The sequence below is a fragment of the Hyperoodon ampullatus genome (genome assembly GCF_949752795.1).
Source record: "Hyperoodon ampullatus genome assembly, chromosome: 12".
NCBI lineage: Eukaryota > Metazoa > Chordata > Mammalia > Artiodactyla > Ziphiidae > Hyperoodon > Hyperoodon ampullatus.
Genome location: NC_136925.1, coordinates 46,443,007 through 46,463,343, shown reverse-complemented (window position 1 = coordinate 46,463,343; position 20,337 = coordinate 46,443,007). Strand labels below are relative to the sequence as shown.

Below are 20,337 nucleotides of genomic sequence, written 5' to 3'. Positions count from 1 at the left end.
GGCAAACTACTTTACATTTATGTGTTTTAATTTCCTCATCTATAAAATGGAGATCATAATAACAGTAAATATCTAGTCAGGTTGTTATGAGGACTAAATAAATTAACACATGAAAGTGGTTGGAGTAATCCATAATTTATGTTAAGAAACTTACAGTTGTTAGCTATTTTTACCTTCATAGTATCTAGGGTGGTCATGATGATGGGGGTGTCCTGCCCCTACTCTTTGCTCTCCAACTTGTCCCCGCAGCCCAGTGACAGCACATATCTTTGTGGTTTAGCGCAAAGCTGTATAACGATGACATGCAGATTACCAATCTACTTCCAAGGAGGTATGCTGACTACACACCTCTGGCAGGACATGTCACCATTGATGCAAATGAGACATGCTCTTTACTTTAAGCAACGATTTTATATTTTTAGATAGGTTGCCAAGACATATTTCTAAAATGAGGATAAGGACAGCATGAAAGATAGAAAGGAATTCATAATTGTTGTCCAAAATTAACCCTTTGATCCCTGAAACCTACTAAAGTACAAGTAAACTTTTATCTTCACAAGTATTTCCATTTATTTGTGTCAGAATTTTTTCTCCTATACACAAATCATCAAAAAATTTAAATCTTATAACTGATATTTTATTTAATATTTACATAGTCTTAAGACAATAAATTTTCACTGTAGCATACTTTGCAGTCTTTATAGACATACTTTTGCTCAATTTTCTGAGAATAGACACCACATTACAGAGGGTAGGAGCAGAGGCAAGGCTTAGCTCTAGTAAGGTCAGTGAGCAAGTGGGGGAAGGGTGGCAACTGCCCTGAGTGACACTGTGATGGGGGCAGAAAGCAGGCCTCTCAGCTTCAGCCAGCACCCCTCACTGGGGTCAGCTTCTCCCTAGGAAGGCTCCATCCTTCCTGCCTCGAGAAAGTAGGTGCTTAAAGTGCTTAGCTTCAGCCCCACCCGTCTTTCTAGGAACTGACAACTTACCTGGGGAGCCTGGCTACTGGCTAAGAAGGTAAAAGGCAGGGCCCAGATGTCCTCAAGGGACAAAGAGTATTAGTACCTAGAGCTCATGATGGGGACGACTGGGAATGAATTTAGAAACGAGGGGTTATTTAAGCGTCTTGAATACTGAATGAGAAATGACCTATAGACCAGTTTTTCAAGTTGGCAGGTAAGGAAGTCCTTGGAAACTAGCAGAGAAGCTGAAATAAACTATTGGAACGTATTCTTCACTTCTCTTTTTTTTCTTTGTTACTGTCTCCATCTACCCTCCTCACCTGGTATATTTACACAGTAAACAGCTTCTTGATATGTTTGTACGTAAGCTATCCTCTCCACAAAGGTGAGCCAACAACACCCTCCCCCAAAGAACTATGTTCCCCGAGGTCCCGCAGACTTCCACAAGTTCCCCCACAAATTGCCACATGTTAACATCTACTGGAGGTGTCTCAAATCTGAAGTCATAATATCACACATTATTTCTATATGGTTAAAAAATGATGTGATAACCTTGAGGAATGTGATGGGAGAGGAGAATAGTAGGAAGTGGACATACTCCAGGAGACTTGAATCAGCATCTGAGAATTATCTTCAATATTTTGCCTGTTCTTAACTGGGAGAGTAAGTCTGTCGTTAGAATGAACACCGGAAGTTGCTGTGCATCTCTACTTATTTATCAATAGACCTTTTTATCAATGTGTCATTTTTATTTCTAGTTTCTACAAAAGCCCGTTACTAAAGTAATACAGGTAGACATTGTTAATCATATTCCTCTATCTTTGCACCTCAAAATATGAACTGACTTAAACTTACTATGAAAGATGTTTTCCTCAAATGCTAATAAAAAATGAACATTAATTGAAAGAAGAATGTAGAAATCCTTATGCCCTGATTTAATAATGGATCCTACTATTAGTCAGCAGATAGCCAGGAAATGACTCTAGAAGTTCAGAAATAGAGGAGGATTTAGCTTTAGACGTTACTACATAAGCACTGAAAGTTTATTTATAAACTGAATTTTATGAAACTGTTTCTACCTTAATTTTCAACAAATTTTGCAACAGAGCACAGAGTTTTACAATGGAGAGGAATCTTTGGAATCTTCGAGTGGGGTCCTTGCATTCATCTTGGCATTTCCCCCTCAGTGCTAGGAACAAATTCTGTCCTAGAGAAGTGCTTGATGACCAGTTACTGAAATTAAATGAAACTAATAGAAAATATAACGCTTATAATTAAAGAAATTGCATGTGATAGACACATTCTAGTATTTTCTTCCTCGATACTAGTTTTAAATAAAAATAATCTTTAGTCTTTAGAGGTTTATTTTACCACCTTCTGATTATGTACTATCATGGAGATGGTAAATAATTAATTGGAAAGTCATTAATCGATGTTAGTAAATGTTTGTCCCTCCTATAAATCAGTCAATTATGTTTGATTATGTAGATTTCTATTTCCTGCGAGTGCCATGAGATTCCCAGCAAATTGAGATATGGAACCAACATATCAGAAAATCAATAGAGAAGTATCTTTAATTGATACCTTGTCCTTAGAAATGCATCCTTGGTACACAAGGTGTTGAGCATTTGGGAATTCTGGAAGAAGTGTTCCAGTTTTTGAGCTAAGCGAATATTTACGAGTGAAGCCACCCTATAATTTAGAAAAATGAAAAGAAATAAATCATTATCAATTGTTTGGCTCCAAAATACAATTCTAACAAAATAGAAACTTACAGAATTTCATTCTTTTTCATCCTGCAAACCATGACAAGTTAGGAGATTTGGGTAACTGTTTATTAGATCAGATAACTGAATAAACTAGACATTTCAACAGAATTACTGTTGCGAAATCATAAATAGTTTCAGAGTGGATATTTTTCTTATACTTTGGATTTTAGTTTTAGACACTTGCGATTTTTCTCAACTTTTAGAAATTTAATTTTAGTTCACAAGTTTACATTTGTTAGTGACATAAGTTTTGAAAGATCTATTTTTAGACTACTGAACTTATTTTAATATGAAAGGATCAGAAATTGCCAAATTTACTTATGGATTACCAAATCATTTATGGATTAAATAAATGAGATGATAATAAGTTAATTAATTTATCCAACCTCAGAGATAATTAATGGTAAGATTGTGATTGCAGTCCCAAACTAGTACTCTGGATTTTCCCACCTCAATCTTCTTCCCCCTGCCAAATTCAGATATTTGTTCTTCTTTTGAATCCTTTGGGGAAAGCATACCTCTGGTAGTTTTCAGAAAATTAGAAAAAATGACAAATAAGTAACATATAATACTGCAGTGCTAATGTACCTACAAGAAACACACACAGAAAGAGAGAACGCATATTCATGACAGAACCAGAGCCTTAGTGAATCAGTCTCCCAGGTCACAACTGATTGTTCCTTCTCCACAAACAAAACTTTAACAAATTGGATTCTAATAAAAAAGTTTGGCAAAGAATAAAATTGTGAATACGGTAAAGGAAGTAAAGTATTCCTGGCAAGGACCAAATTTCATTCTTTCTCATAGTTTTCCTACATTTGCTTCTTGAGTTTTTGTGTTTCTTTGTGTGTCTTTGTCATATTGAAGATGTTTACCAGACAAAAGCTTCATTACTTACATAGGTAGATTGGGTTCCTACCCTATCTTATCATTCCCAACATTTGTAGACTCTTACAGAATTATCATGATGAATCAGAAAGAAGTTGGGGGGACTTTTGAGTCCTTAAACACCAATTTCTCATTGACGGATTTGATATATGCTTTCACACAAATTTTATACTAAAAGTGCAGTAGAATTTCATTACTTTCAGGTTAGGTTTTAGTTTTTAGCCTTGTTAATTTTTATTTTCAAGTATGGATAGAAAAGGATTATTCTGATTAAATAATTTTTAAGAAATTAATAAAGAACTACATAAATATCATAAACTGAGATAATAGCATGGTTGATACAAATTAAATCAGTCTTAATTCAAGATATGCTTCAAAGATTTTTTTTTTTTTTTTTTTTTTTGCGGTACGCGGGCCTCTCACTGTTGTGGCCTCTCCCATTGCGGAGCACAGGCTCCGGACGCGCAGGCCCAGCAGCCATGGCTCACGGGCCCAGCCTCTCCACGGCACGTGGGATCCTCCCGGACTGGGGCACGAACCCGTGTCCCCTGCATCGGCAGGCGGACTCTCCACCACTGCACCACCAAGGAAGCCCTGATTCAAAGATTTTTAATTGCTTTGGGTTGTCATTTATGAACACCAATTATCATTGTGCTGACAAAGAATGGTATTGTCAATGAATAGGGAAAAATAATAAAATGCAAGAAAATAAAGAATTTAATCTGGAAGGAAATGATGTGACAAAATATGAAACTAATATTTGATAAACATAACAAAATGCACCTAAATTCTAAATTTAGGAAAGCTTACACCTTTTTCTTATACCTTTTCTCTTGGGTGGAATATCATGTTTAATTTAGCATAATTTGGTGAGATTGGAAAAGAGAGACAAAGAAATAGAAACCAAAAATGACAATACATAATGTACATGGTGTATTAAAGTTAGGAATATGAGAATAGTCTCATTTCCATGAAACATATATAATTAGTAATAAAAAATCTTTCTACAAAGGAAAAAAAAAAACTGGTCCAGGAGATTTAACAGATGAATTTTCTCAAGCATTCAGGAAACAAATCATTTCAAACTGAAAAGATTTCTTCCATACAGTGAAAAAGAAGAACCACTTCCCAATTCATTTAAAAACTTTTATGCCAGAATTGGACAAGGACAGAAAAGGAAAGAAAAATTATAGGCCAATCTTTCTTAGTATCATACTTGAAACAGTACCAGACAAAATATTAGCAAACCAAATCCAGCAATCTATAAGAGTGATCATAGCCACCTTAGGTTTAAATTGATCACATTAACAGAAAAAAAATGAGAATTATATATATTACATAACCATCTCAATGGATGCAGAAAAAGCATTTGTTTAAAATCCATCTACCATTCACTACTTTCTCTCCCTCTCTCCCTCTCTTTCTGTCTCCCCTCCTCCATGCTAGAAACAGGAAAACTCCTTAATCATTCAATAAATATTTATCAAAAACCCACAGCAAATATCATCTTCAATGGTAAAATACTATAAACATTCTCTTAAAAAACACGAATAAGATAAAGTTCCCTACTCTCCTATCTTTTATTCAACATTGTATGAGTTATAGCCTGAGCAGTAAGACCAGAGAACGTGATGAAAGATTAAATATTGAAAAGGAAGAAACAAAACTAGCATTATTTGCAACTGAGTTGGTTGATTACATTGAAAACTAAAGCAAACTGCACAAAAATTGTTACAGTTAGCGAGAGATTTTCAGCAACGTTGCTGAATACAAAATCAATGAAAAAGTCAACTGAATTTCTAAAATCAAGAAACAAATATTAACATACAATAAAAAGATACTGTATAAAATAACAACAAATATTAAAATAAAGTTGAAATATCAATAAAGGGATAGAAAATCTTAAAAGAAACCAAAAGGAAATTCTAGAGCTGAAAAGTACAATAACTTAAATTAAAAATTTATCAGAGGGATTCAAAGGTATATTTGAGTAGGCAGAAGAAAGAATCAGAGAACTTGAAAAAAGGATAATGGAAATTATTGAATCTGAGAAACAGAAAGAAAAAAATGTAAGAAAAGTAAACCAAATCTAAGGGACCCATGGGAGATTATCAAGCAGACCAACATACACATTGTGGGAATCCCAGAGGAAAAGGAGGGGGAGCAGAGAGATTATTTGAAAAAATAATGGCTCAAAACATCCCAAGTTTGATGAAAAACATGAATATAAACATCCAAGAAGCTTAACAAGGTCCAGATAGGATGAACTCAAAAAGATGTACAGCAAGACACATTATAATCAAAATTTCAAAAGACAAAGAGAGAATCTTGAAAGAAGCAAAAGAGAAGTAACTCATCACCTACAAGGGATACTCAATAAGATTATCAGCAGATTTCTCAGCAGAAACTTTGAATTCCAGAATGACATATTCCAACTGCTACGAGAAATAAATTGTCAACCAAAAATCCTATACTTGACAAAACTGTTTTTCAGAAGTGAAGGAGGAATTAAGACATTTGCAGATAAATAAAAGCTGAGTGAGTTTGTTACTACTAGACTTGTTTTACAGGAAATGCTGAAGGGAGTCCTATGGGTTAAAATGAAAGGACACTAGACAGTAGCTTGAAGTCGTACAAAAAAATAAAGATCTCAGTAAAGGAAAATACATGGGCAACTATAAAACTAGTATTATTGTAACAACAGTTGTAAGTCTACTTTCTGTTTTCTACATAATTTAAGAGACATTTTTTAAAAACAAATATTAGTATAAAAGCTAATATTATTGTAACTTTGGTTTGTAACTCCATATTTTGTTTTCTACAAAATTTAAAGACTAATGCATTATTTTAAAAAACTATTATTGTATATTTTTGGACACACAATTTGTAAAGGTCTAATTTTGTGACATCAATAACTGAAAGAGAGACAGAGCTGTAAAGGAGCAGAGTTTTGTATATTATTGAAGTTAAGCTGGTATAAATTCAAATTAGAGTGTTATAATTTAGGACGTTAAATGTAATCTCCATGGTAACCAAAAAGAAAATAGTTATATAAGGTACAGCAAAGCAAATGAGAAGGGAATTAAAATGGCTCACTACAAAAAATCAACTAAACAAAAAAGAACAGTAATGCAGGAAATGAGGAGTAAAACTGCTCTAAGGCATATAGAAAACAAATAGCAAAATGACAGAAGGAAGTCACTCCTTATCAGTAACTACTTTAAATGTAAATGGATTAAATTCTCCAATCAATCAAAAAAAAGTCATTGGCAGATAGATTAAAAAAAATTATCCAGTTTTGTGCTATCTACAAGAGACTCACTTTAGATCCAAAGACACAAATAGGTTGAAAGTGAAACGTTTGCAAAAGCTATTCCATGCAAATGAAACCAAAAAAAATGGGGTGGTGGGGGGCTACTCTAATATCATATAAAATAGACTTTAAGTCACAAAATATTATAGAAGATAAAGAAGGACATTATATACTAACAAAAGGTTCAATAAATCAAGAAGACATAATAATTATAAATATTTACATACCTATAACAGACCATCAAAATATATGAAGGAAAAAAATGACAGTATTAAAGGGAGAAATAGTTCTACAATAACAGTTGGAGATGTTGATACCCCACCCTCAGTTATGCACAGAACAACAAGACTGAAGATAAGTAAGGAAATAGAGGACTTGAGCAGCACAATAAACCAACTAGATCTACAGACATAAGCAGAACACTCTACTGAACAACAGAATACACATTTTTCACAAGTGAACATATAACATCTTCCAGGAGACACCATGTATATTGGCCATAAATTAAATATCAATAAATTTTAAAAGATAGAGATCATACAAAGTACCTTCTCTGATCACAGTGGGATGACAGAAGGAAAACTGGAAAAATTAACAAATTTGACAAAATTAAACATACTCTTAAACATCCAGTAGTACAAAGGAAAAATCATAAAGGCAATTAAAAAATATTTAGAGGTGAATGAAAATGGAAACGACACAAGAAAACTTACAGGATGCAGCAAAAGTAGTACTAAGGGAAAAAATAAGAAAGATGTCAAATCAACAACCTACATTTACAACTTAAGTAATTTGAAAAAGAACACACTAAACCCAAATGGGTAGAGAGAAGGAAATAATAAAATTTGAGCAGAGATAGATGAAATAGAGAGTAGAAAAACAATAAAGAAAATCAATGAAACCAAAAGTTTGTTCTTCAAAGAGATTGAAATTGACAAACCCATAGGCAGACTGACTTTAAAAAAGGAGAAAAGACTCAAATGACTAAGGCAAAAAATAGAAGATAACTGTGTCTACTGAAATAAAAGGATTTTTAAAAGAGTACTATGAAGAACTGTACACCAACAAATTGGATAACTTAGATGAAGTTGATAAATTCATAGATACACAAATCCTACCAAGACTGAATCACAAAGAAACAGAATATCTGAATCAGTCTACAACTAGTAAGGAAATTGAATTAGTAATCAAAAATCTCCTGAAGAAAGAATGGATCTGGACCTGATGGCCTCACTGGTGAATTGTACCGAACATATAAAGAAGAAATAACACCAATATTTCTTACAGTTTTCAAAAAAATTGAAGAGGAAGGAACACTTCTTAATTCATTCTATGAGGGCAGAATTACCGTGATACCAAAGTCAGACAAAGACACTTCAAGAAAAGGAAACTACAGACCAAAATATCTTACGAAGATTGACACAAAAATCCTCAGGAAAATACTAGCAAACTGAATTCAGCAGGATATTAAAACGATTATACAACATGACCAAGTGAGATTTACTCCTGTAATGTAGGGATGGTTCGAAACACAAAATCAATCAATGTAATACACCACATCAACAGAATGAAGAAAAATTAAACACATGATTATCTCAATTGATGCATTTGACAAAGTTTGACACCCTTAAAAAAAAAGTTTGACACCCTTTCATAATAAAAACACTCAACAAACTAAGAATAGAAGGAAACTACCTCAACATATTAAAAGTCATATGAAAAACCCACAGCAAACATCCTACTCAATGGTGAAAGATTGAAAGCATTTTCTTTAAGACAAGGATAAGGCACGGCTGCTCATTTTCACCAATTCTATTCAACTAGAAGTTCTAGCCAGAAAAATTAGGTAAGAAAAAAAAACATCCAAATTGGAAAGGAAGAAGTAAAATGATCTCTGTTTGTAGATGATATGATCTTATATGTAGGAAACTTTAAAGATTCCACACAAAAAAAACAAAAAACTGTGAGAACTGATAAATGAATTCAGCAAAGTAGCAGGATACAAAGTCAACACACAAAAATCAGTTGCATTTCTATAATATAGCAATGAACAATCTTAAAAAGGAATTAAGAAAACAATTCCATTTACAATAGCATCAAAAATAGATAAAAATTAACTTAACCAAGGAGGTGAAAGACTTGTACAATGAAAACTACAAAACATTGCTCAAAGAAATTAAAGAAAACATAAATGAAAAGACATCCTTTGTTCACAAATTGAAAAACTTATTGTTAAGATGCCAATACTACCCAAAGCAATCTATATAGATTCAATGCGAAATCCCAATGATGTTTTTCGCACAAATAGAAAAATCCATCCTAAAATTCATATGGAATCTCAAGATACACCAAGGAGTAAAAACAATCTTGAAAAAGGACAAAGTTGGAGGATTCACACTTCCTGATTTCAAAACTTACTATTGATATAAAGCTACAACAATCAAAACTGTGGTGTTGACACAAAGACAGGCATATAGATCAATGGACTAGGATAGAGAGCTCAGAAATAAACCCTTGCAAAAAATGCTCAAAAGATTTTGACAAGGATGCCAAGAATATTCAACAGGGAAAGCGCAGTCTTTTCAACAAATGGTGCTGGTAAAACTCAACATCCATGTATAAAAGACTAAAGACAGACCTTTACCTAATACCACATACAAAAATTAACTCAAAATAGATCAGCGACCCAGATATAAGACTTAATATGTGAAACTCAGAAACAAACAGGGCAAAATCTTCACAACATTGGACTTGGCAAAGATTTCTTGGATATGATACCAAAGGCACAGGCAACAAAAACAAAATGAGACAAATTGGACTTCATAAAAATTACAAATGTTTGTGCGTCAAAGGACACTATCAACAGAGTAAAAAGGCAATTTATGAAATGAGAAAAAATATTCACAAATTCATATCTCAAAAGGGATTAATATTCAGAATATATAGAGAACTTGTAAAACAACAAAAAACCAACCAGCCTGATTCAAAAATGAACAAAGGACTTGAATAGACATTTGTCCAAAGAAGATATACCAATAGTCAATAAGCACATGAAAGATGTTCAACATTACCAATCATTAGGGAAAATCAAATCAAAATCAAAATGAGATACCACTTCATCCCCATTAGGATGGCTAGTATTAAAAAAAAAAAAAGAAAAACAGAACATAACAAGTATTAGCAAGTAGGTAGAGAAACTGGAACACTTGTACACTGTTGGTGGGAATGTAAAATGGTATAGTGCTGTGTAAAACAGTATGATGGTTCCTCAAAAAATAAAATTACTATATGATGCAGTAATTCCTCTTCTGGGTGTATCTCCCAAAGAATTGAAAGCAGGGTCTCAAAGAAATATTTGTACACCCATGTTCATAGCAGCATTATTCACAACAGCTAAACCATGGAAGCAATCCAAATATCCACTGAGAGATGAATGGATAATCAAAATGTTGTATATACATACAATGGAATATCATTCAGCCTTAAAAAAGAAGGAAATTCTGAAATATGCTACAACATGGATGAACCTTGAGGACATTATGCTAAGTGAAATACAAATACTGTATGATTACACATATATGATGTACCTAGAGTAGTCATAATCATAGAGACAAAAAATAGAATGTTAGTTTCCAAGGGCCAGGGGGAAAGGGAGATAGGGAGTTATTTTTCAATATGTATAGCCTTTCAGTTTTGCAAGAGTAAAAGTTCTGGAGATAGGTGGTGGTGATGGTTGCACAACAATATGAATGTACTTAATACCACTGAACTATATGTGTACTTAAAATGATTAAGATAGTAAATTTTATGTTAATTATATTTTGCCACAATAAAAACAATCAAAAAATCAATTACAGGTGAAATAAACACTTGTGTTTGAAGAATAAATAGAAAAATATTTTTACGATTTAGATTATACACAGATTTTTTAAAAAGATACAAAAATGCTAATCATAAGGTTTAAAATGATCTTCATCAAAAGATACTATAGGGCTTCCCTGGTGGCACAGTGGTTGGGAGTCCGCCTGCCGATGCAGGGAACGCGGGTTTGTGCCCCGGTCCGGGAGGGTCCCACGTGCCGCGGAGCGGCTGGGCCCGTGAGCCGTGGCTGCTGAGCCTGCGCGTCCGGAGCCTGTGCTCCGCAACGGGAGAGGCCACAACTGTGAGAGGCCCGCGTACCACAAAAAAAAAAAAAAAAAGATACTATAGAATGTTGAGCCATGCCACCAACAGAGATAAGTAATTTACAGCACATAACCTACAGGATATTAGTATTCAGAATATATAAAGTCTTTGAACCAAAGTTGTTGTGTTTTTTTGTTTTGTTTTTTTTTTTTGCAGCACGCGGGCCTCTCACTGTTGTGGCCTCTCCCGTTGCGGAGCACAGGCTCCAGACGCGCAGGCTCAGCGGCCATGGCTCATGGGCCCAGCCGCTCCGCGGCATGTGGGATCTTCCCGGACCGGGGCATGAACCCGTGTCCCCTGCATCGGCAGGCGGACTCTCAACCACTGCACCACCAGGGAAGCCCTGAACCAAAGTTTTAAATAGAAAAATTATGTGATCTGAACAAACGTTTCATAGAATAGAATTGACTGATAAAAATCCCAAAAGATATTCAAGCTCATAATTTTGATGTAGTTATCAAAAACAATTTTCAAGTGAAAACCACAGATACAATTTTACACCTATTGGACTGGCAAAAACTCAAATGTCATTCAATGCCAAGTGTTCCTGAGAATGCCGGAGCAAAAGGAATGCTCACACACAGCTGGAGAGACATAAACTGATACAACCATTTTGGAAAACAACTTGATATTAACTAGTAAAGTTAAACATGAGTACGTATATCCTAAGACCCGAAATTCCACTCCTGCACATGTGCACCTGGACAACATTCAGAGTAACAATGTTTTTCAGGCAAAAAGGAAAAAATTCTCCCAAACTGGAATGAATAAATGAGCTGTGATATTTTCATACCATGGAATATTAGCAGTACAAAAAAGGTACTAGAACTACATATATTAACATTGATAAATTACAAAACCTAATGTTGAACGAAACCAGAAAGTCATAGGGAAAAATGAATCCATTTTTATGTAGGGCAAATAATAAATAATATATTGGTGATAACAAACTGGGCAATAATAAATGATACATAATATTTACTATTTTAATCATTTTGAAATATATAGTTCAGTGGTACTAAGTACATTCATATTGTTGTGTAATCATCACGACAGTGTTTAATATTCATGGTATACATTCATAAGTGATAAACTTTAAGGAAAGACAAAGGAGTAATTAACACCAAACTCTGGAGTGCAGTAATTTCTGGTAGGGAGGGGGAAGTGACGGGGTGAGGGCACACAGAGAACTTATCTCTTTTCAGCTATGAGGTAGGTCGTGAGTTTTTATCTTATGCTTATTTTTAAAACTGTGTGTGTGTGTGTGTGTGTGTGTGTATGCATGTGTTACAAATAATTCATTACCCAATAAAAATGTTAGAGTGCTATGGAAACACACTTAAGGAACAGAGTATACGTCTTTAATTCTTATTTAAAACTCTCATGTTGATAAATTATAGTTTTGTGCAACAGAAGCTAGCAACACGTGTGGAACATCAACAGGGGGCAAGAGTGCCTAAAGAAAAAATTCAAAAATTAAATTTGTTTGGATATGTTAACAAATGCCTACATGGTATAAATCAAATAATAATATTCTGTCTAGAACATGTAACACAAAAGGAAAGGAGAGATTGATAAGCTGGGAAAAATTAGAATATGATCATTTTAATTCCACTAGTAGATTTTCTATTTTAATTACACTAAAAGAGGTGCCAGATCTTAGACCACTATGGAGGTCTGGGTTGTTTTTTTTTTTTCTCTCAACTGATGACTTCACTACTCTTGGTTGAACTATTAAGAATCTTATTTCCAAAAGAAAACAAGAAGGAACCTACAGAAAAGAAACAATATGATTAGAAGACAAGAGGGTCTGATTTATGAGGAAAGATTAAAGGATTTAAGCTGCACAGTTTGGCTAAGTGATGACTAAAAGAGAGCATGATAACAGTCTACAAATATTTGAAAAGCATATACCAAGGAGGGAGGATTTGCTGTTTATCTTGGTACAAAGTTGTTAAACTGGCCATGAATGGTTGATGTTAAGGAGAAGGAAACTCAAGCTATCAGGGAAACTTCCTGGTTGAAATGTACGAAATCAAGGGACTTATTCCCTAGGAAATAATGGCAACTTCATTACTAGAGCTACTTAAAACAAAATTGACCCACACTAAAAGATTCACAGGAAAAGAAAGGCTTCCTTTGACCAGGACAAAGTATTAAAACTAGGTTTTATTTTTTTTATTGCTGGGAATTAAAGTATTCTGAGACTTTCTCTAAGACATTTTTGAAATCTGAACCACTACATTTATGAATAAAAAATTTAAAACAATCAAAATCCATACCACTGACTGATAATTACTCTTAATTTCCTCCACGTTTTGTTTTGTTTTGCTTTCGTTGCTGTTGATTTTGTTTGCTTTCATATTATGAGCTATTTAAAACTTAAAAAAAGGTATAGGTAAAAAGTAATAAATACTCATGTACTTACCATCCCAATTAATATATTAGACATTTGAAATATTAAAGCAGCCTCTGTAGCCCTCCCTAATCTCATTCCCTTCCCTCCCCATAAGGAATAATTAATGTTCAGGATTTGGTTTATACCATTATTATTCAAACCTTTAAAAATTTACCGCATATGTAAATATCCTTAAATAACATATACTATTGCTTTAAAACTGGTACCATGCAGTATGTATCTTTCTACATTCAATGAGCTTTTTTCATACAACTTTAGGTATTTGAGATGAACCTAATTTGATTCTTATAGCTACAGTTCACTCATTTCCAAAGCAGTATAGTATTTTCCTGTATTGAATATATAAAAATTTATTTTCCCACTGTGTCATAATAGACTTTCATTTTTTGGTATTCTGAAATTATAAACAGTACTGCAATGAACATCCTCATACATGCCTCCTTGTGCACGGTGTAAAGTTTTCTCTAGGAATGCAGTCATAACGTGCGTGAACTTTCAACTTTTCTAGATGTTGCCCCTCCTACCATTCATGACAGTCCCTCTGCTCCACATTCTTAACAATATTCAAAACACATATTTTGATACTTTTTAATTGCTGTTATTCCAGTAGTGGTAAAATAATTACTTTTAGGTTCTAATTTGCATTTCCCTGATTAAAAATTAGATATGTTTATTGGCAGAGATAGTATTCAAAATATTTATTGAATATATGCTATAGAACCTGGTCAATCAGAATGGGCACCACGAGCACCAACATTATTTATCAATCATTCTTTTTCATCTTGTGTGAATTGCCTGTTCATATACTTTGCTACATTTCTATTGGGTTATCTTTTTATTATTAAGTTGAACACATATTCTAAAATGGTGCCATCTGATAGAAATTTCTGTAATGATGAAAATGTTCTATTTTTTAAAATGTTCTATTATCTGCACTGTTCAAATACAGTATTCACTAGCCAGCACTTGAAATGTAAATAATGTGCAGAGAAACTGAATATTTTATTTTACGTAATTAACAGCCAAGTGTGGCTAGTGGCTACCATACTGCATAGCATAGTATTTATAGATATTAATCCTCTATCATCCAGTTTTATTTTACACATTTTACATATTTGAAGCCATATAAACATATATTTGTTTTTGCATCCGGTTTTTCTTCCTAATTAACATTTCTCCATGTCATTAAAAGAGCCCTTTAATAAATGATATAATATTCAGTCCCATAAAAGTCTTATAAATTATGTAATCTTTTTTTTTGTAAAAAAAGACTTTATTTCTTTTTATTGCTGAATAATATTTCATTGTATGGATATACCAGCTTTTGGTGGGTTTTTTTGTTTTTTTTTTAACATCTTTATTGGAGTATAATTGCTTTACAATGGTGTGTTAGTTTCTGCTTTATAGCAAAGTGAATCAGTTATACATATACATATATTCCCATATCTCTTCCCTCTTGCATCTCCCTCCCTCCCAACCTCCCCATCCCACCCCCCAGGTGGTCACAAAACACCAAGCTGATCTCCCTGTGCTATGCGGCTGCTTCCCACTAGCTATCAGTTTTTATGTAATAATTTTAATTTTAGTCATTTAGATTGAATACAGTTTTTCACTGTAGTCAATAACAATTTTGTCCATAATATTTTGTCTGCATTTTCTATTATTTCTTTATGTGTCACCCATACAAAAGTGAAATTAGTGGGAGAAAGAGGATAAACACTTTAAAGACTTGAACACAAATCTTGCAATTATTTTCCAGAAAGTTTGTTCTGTCTTCACCAGCAGGGTATGAAAGAACTTATCTCACTATACTTTCACCAGCTTCATAGTAATTTCTTAATATTTGATAATTTTATTATTTAAAATGTTAATTTTAATTTATTTGGTAGTTCATTTTTCATGCATTTATTGGCCTTTTCTTCCTTATGCATATTGTCTATTCATATCTTTTTTTTTACTATTTATTGAGGTCTTCATTTTTTTTTAATTGATAGGATTTCTTCATATAGTAAAGATATTATCCCATTGTCATATTTGCATGTGACAATGGAATATCTTCCTACTGTTTTTCTTCTGACTTCAGATTTTGTATATGATGCTTTGATTTAAAGGAGTTTTCAATTTCCATTTTGATTTTTTCCTTTGAAATTTCTTAAATTGTTTTCATGGTAGAAAGTCATTCTCTGTGCCCCCCCCCAGAAATGAGGTAGATACATGTTTCCTTCTAATTATTATTTTTGTATTTAATAATTTATATGAACTTGATAAAGGTATGAGGTATAGAAATTTTTTTCCAAAAATTTTTTTTTCTAACATTATGCCCTGAAGAATTTTATTTATTTATTTGGTACTCTATCTTCCTTCATAAAGGACTTATGACAATTCACTGAAAAATATTTCTTCCTTCATTGGATGTAATGTCTCCTTGATCACACACTAAATTATTACACACACTATGGCCCTTTTTCAGGTAACTAATTTCTGCTGTAGATTTGTTTTACCTACATTTGAGTCAGTATCATAGTGTCATAATATTTTGATATCTGCCAGACAAGTCCCTTTTGACTATTCTTGTTTATACTTCTCTCAACTATTACTTCCTATATATCCTTCTAGATCAAGTTAATCATTTCCAAAAAAAAACTGCCCACTCAAAATTTTAATAGAGTATTAAATGTCTAAATCAATTTAAGGAAGAATTGACATATTTATAGTATCTAGCATTCCTATCGAGACATGTGGTATGTCCTTTCATTTAAAATTTTCTTTTATACCTGTATTTTTTTTCAGATAGGTAGTATGCTTCTCTTGTTATGATTACTCCCAAATATTTTGCATTTCTGCTGGTTCCTGCAATTTACATTTTATAATATTCTACCTTTCTTGTCTTCCACAGAGACTGTTCCCACCTCTCTCAATAGGGAATCTGTGAGAAAAGTCAGTCCTGTAGAAAAGGATTTGAGTGACCATTTTCTCAGTTCTCCCAAGGATGGCACTTAGCTGGTACCATTCCAGATGCATAAAAGAGCCCATTTCCTACATACAATGGATGCCTTGGGGCATTAGGGCTACATTCTCTCTGGGAATCCTGACTGAGAAGAGCTGGGACTTTTTTTAACTTCTACAAACTCCTAATACTCCTTACCAAGATTTCATTCACAGAAAATGACCTAACTGACTGCTGATACCTCAGAGAGAAATCCCAAACCAGCAAACTATCTCAATTTCCTGCCACAAAATCCACAAATCCTCTTGCATCTGAACTAACCCATTTCTTTTTCCAGTTTTAATGGAGTAAGTGTTCCTTCTCTCCAGGGCTACTTTCTCCACTCGGAAGCTCTTCCCTGCACTCTCAACTTTCCCCTCTCTTTCACATCTTTGGTCTCTACTCTTTACTGAATCTGTTTTACCAACATTAGAACCATAGTCTAATCTTCCTTCAAAACTAGATGTCAGGCTTCCCTGGTGGCACAGTGGTTAAGAATCCGCCTGCCAATGTAGGGGACACGGGTTCGAGCCCGGGTAGGGGAAAATCCCACATGCTGGGGGGCAACTAAGCCCGTGAGCCACAACTACTGAGGCTGCGCTCTACAACCCACAAGCCACAACCACTGAGCCTGCATGCTGCAACTACTGAAGCCTGCGTGCCGCAACAAGAAAAGCCACCGCAATGGGAAGCCCGCGCACCGCGAAGCGTAGACCCCGCTCGCCGCAATTAGAGAAAGCCCGCGCACAGCAACAAAGACCCAATGCAGCCAAAAATAAATAAATTTATAAAAACAAAAACTAAAAAACTAAATGTCAAGCCCTCCTCCAACTGTCACCCTTGACTTGACTAAATTTTCTATGTTCAATGCCACTGCCCATTCGTTTCACAAACCAAAACCCGGCTCTCCCCTGATATCTTGCTGCAGTCATTAATTATCTCCACTTAACTAATTTAATAGATCTTTTCCAGTTCTTATCTTGATGACCTTTTAGCACCATTTCATAGTAGCAACCATTCCCTCCTGTTGGAAGCACTCTTTTCTCTTGGCTTTTTTTTTATTTTTTTTATTGCGGTACGTGGGCCTCTCACAGTTGTGGCCTCTCCCGTTGTGGAGCACAGGCTCCGGACGCGCAGGCTCAGCGGCCACGGCTCACAGGCCCAGCCGCTCCGCGGCATGTAGGATCTTCCCAGAGGGGGGCACGAACCCGTGTCCCCTGCATCAGCAGGCGGACTCTCAACCACTGTGCCACCAGGGAAGCCCTCTCTTGGCTTCTTGTGCCACTGTATTCTCCTTCCTCTTACCTCTCTGGATTCTCTTCAGTTATCTTGCTGACCCTATTTTTCTTTCCCACTTTTCACAACTCTTTTCTCGTAATGTCTTCTCTTCTTATTTATTTTTTCCTAGAAATTTTTATTCATTACCCTGACTTCAGTCACCATCAAACCAAATACCTAAATCCTCTTGTCCAGTCACATATATCCAACTGCTCACTTCAAGTCTACACTGGATGTTTTACAAGCACATCCAATATGGCAAGTTCCAAATTGAACCCCTTATCTTTCTATTCTTTCTACCTGCTTCTCTTCCAGTGTTTCTTAACTAAAAGCAGTCACTTCTCTCCATCCCTAGGGCTATTATCCTCATTCAGATATTTTCTTATCCAGACTATCCATACATCTATAACATGATGCTCCTCTTGTTTGCCTTCCCGTATGCCAGTGTTTGATATCTGGCAATGTCAGAGACATTTTTGGTTTTCACAATGAGGAGGAGGGAAGGCTATTGGATTCTAGTGGATAGAAACCAGAGACACTGTGATGTTGCTAAATATCCTACAATGACAGTACATCTCCCACTACACAGAATTATCTGGCCTAAAATGTCAGTGGTACCAAGGCTGAGAAACCCTAATCTATGCTGTTCCATCTGTCTGGACCACTCTTCTTCCCTCGGCCCCTACTCCTCCTCCAAACTCCTTCTTATTCTCAGTTCTTTCTTTAAATGTCACTTCCTGTAGGAAATGTCCTTAACCACTTAAACCAGGTTAACTCTCAAGACACCCTTTATAATTAGTTATGATTATGTGCTCAAGATAGGTTTTTCTGCTACACAGTAAAGGATCAAATCTATCCATTCACTATTTTGCCCCCTCATACCTGTATCACCACATATCTATTGATTAACATTTCAACCATGGGTTAAAAAAGTAGAACTTTATTGTGAATTTTTAAGAAAACAAATATATCTCAGCCTCAGTTTCCTTAGCTGTAAATTGGCAATATTATCACCTATTTTCCCTACCTCACCGTTCTTAATGTTCAAATGACCTGAAGTATATGAAGGTTTGCACTGACAGTCTCACACCCTGAGCAAACTGTGATGGCTGGTCACTCTAAGTACAAAATAGTTTTTTAAAATTTCAACTTTGTTAAACAAATATTTTATCATAATTTTTAAAAAGTATTTAGAGTATTTTTGAGCCTTTAGAAAGCCCTTAACTGTGCTCATTTATATAATCATCACAATAATGATACTCTATTATTGCTTCCGGTAGCTTTAGAAAAATAGGTTTTATAGCCTAACCAAAATATTTTAGTTTTACTTTATTAACAAAACCTACACCTGAGTTTTGATTGTGCTCTTCTAAGGAGGAAGCAGTAGACTTGAGAGAGATTTTTCTTTTATTCGATAAAGTGAGGCTTGCCATCTGCATGCTGTACCAGCTAATGGACCGCTGGTACCACCAGTCTCTTCAAAGTGGTAGAAAGAACACCTGAGAGAAAATGACTTAAATTCCCTATTGACATAAACTTCAGTCAACTGAAGTGTATTTCTAAGTCAATATTTTTGCACTTTCACAACCGTTTATCTAATAAAGAGCTATTATTTCATTGATAAAAAGAGCAATCTGGAGGATTTTATTATGTAATTAGCCATTAACTGTATTAAAAGCACTGGTGGAAAGAAATTGGTCATTTCAGAGGGTTGGGGGCTTTATATTATTTCTTAATATGCCTGCATCATTTCACCAAACTAATGGAGTTACAATTTATGTCAGGTCCAAATTTACCACACAACACATTATCATGTGCCCTCAGTTCTGTGGCACCTCCTTTAATGATTAGTGAACTTGAGGATAATGAAGGCCTTATCATGTGCCTAATTAGCCATGCAGTCCCTAATGGTAGTTTAACTCATTTAGATAAAGTCAGTTTGCTGATCTGTTCTTTGGCTGGGAGTGAGAAGGAGGAGGGTAGTCTAGGGAGAAAGTGTGTGCTGTGCACGTGGTGGACCCTTTCTCCTTAGTTCCCAGCCCTGCCATCCCCATCTCCACCCCCAGTGCAGAAGAGATCAGCAAACTGACTGATACACACACACACACACACACACACACACACACACACACACACAGAGTGAAACAATCAAGCATAACATTTGGGTTTCTTGATAACTAGCAAACGTTTTGTCTAGATAGGTATATGCCAAATATAATTCTTTCCATATCCTCAGCTGTAGGCTTTCTGTTTATATTTAAATAAAAATTTCTTGGATCAATAGTGGTCTTTTTTTTAATAATCTTTTCAGTATCTGATATTAGGTAAGGGTAATTGAAAAATTACCCCTCCTAGGGTAATTGCAGGTGGTTCAGTAGGTCCATGTAAAGAATCATTAGTTGCCACCAAATCTAACTTAGCTCTGTCTAAAGTCCTCAGCCATTCAAGGGACTCAATAAAGGACATTTATTTCTATATTTGCCAATAAGGATGAATAACTCCTATTGTTAAACAGATGTAAAATAGAAATGAAACTA

The 20,337-nt window shown here is 34.7% G+C and overlaps 1 protein-coding gene across 1 annotated transcript in view; it reads right to left on the bottom strand.

Annotated features, from left to right (window-relative positions):
- Positions 1-20,337, bottom strand: part of RFX6 (regulatory factor X6) — a gene marked incomplete at both ends in the record, with an annotated part of 56,570 nt that overhangs the window by 17,752 nt on the left and 18,481 nt on the right. Inside the window, one exon of the mRNA XM_079716376.1 lies at positions 2,547-2,654. Within this exon, the coding sequence (XP_079572502.1) occupies positions 2,547-2,654 (108 nt within the window). The remainder of the gene's footprint in view (positions 1-2,546; positions 2,655-20,337) is intronic.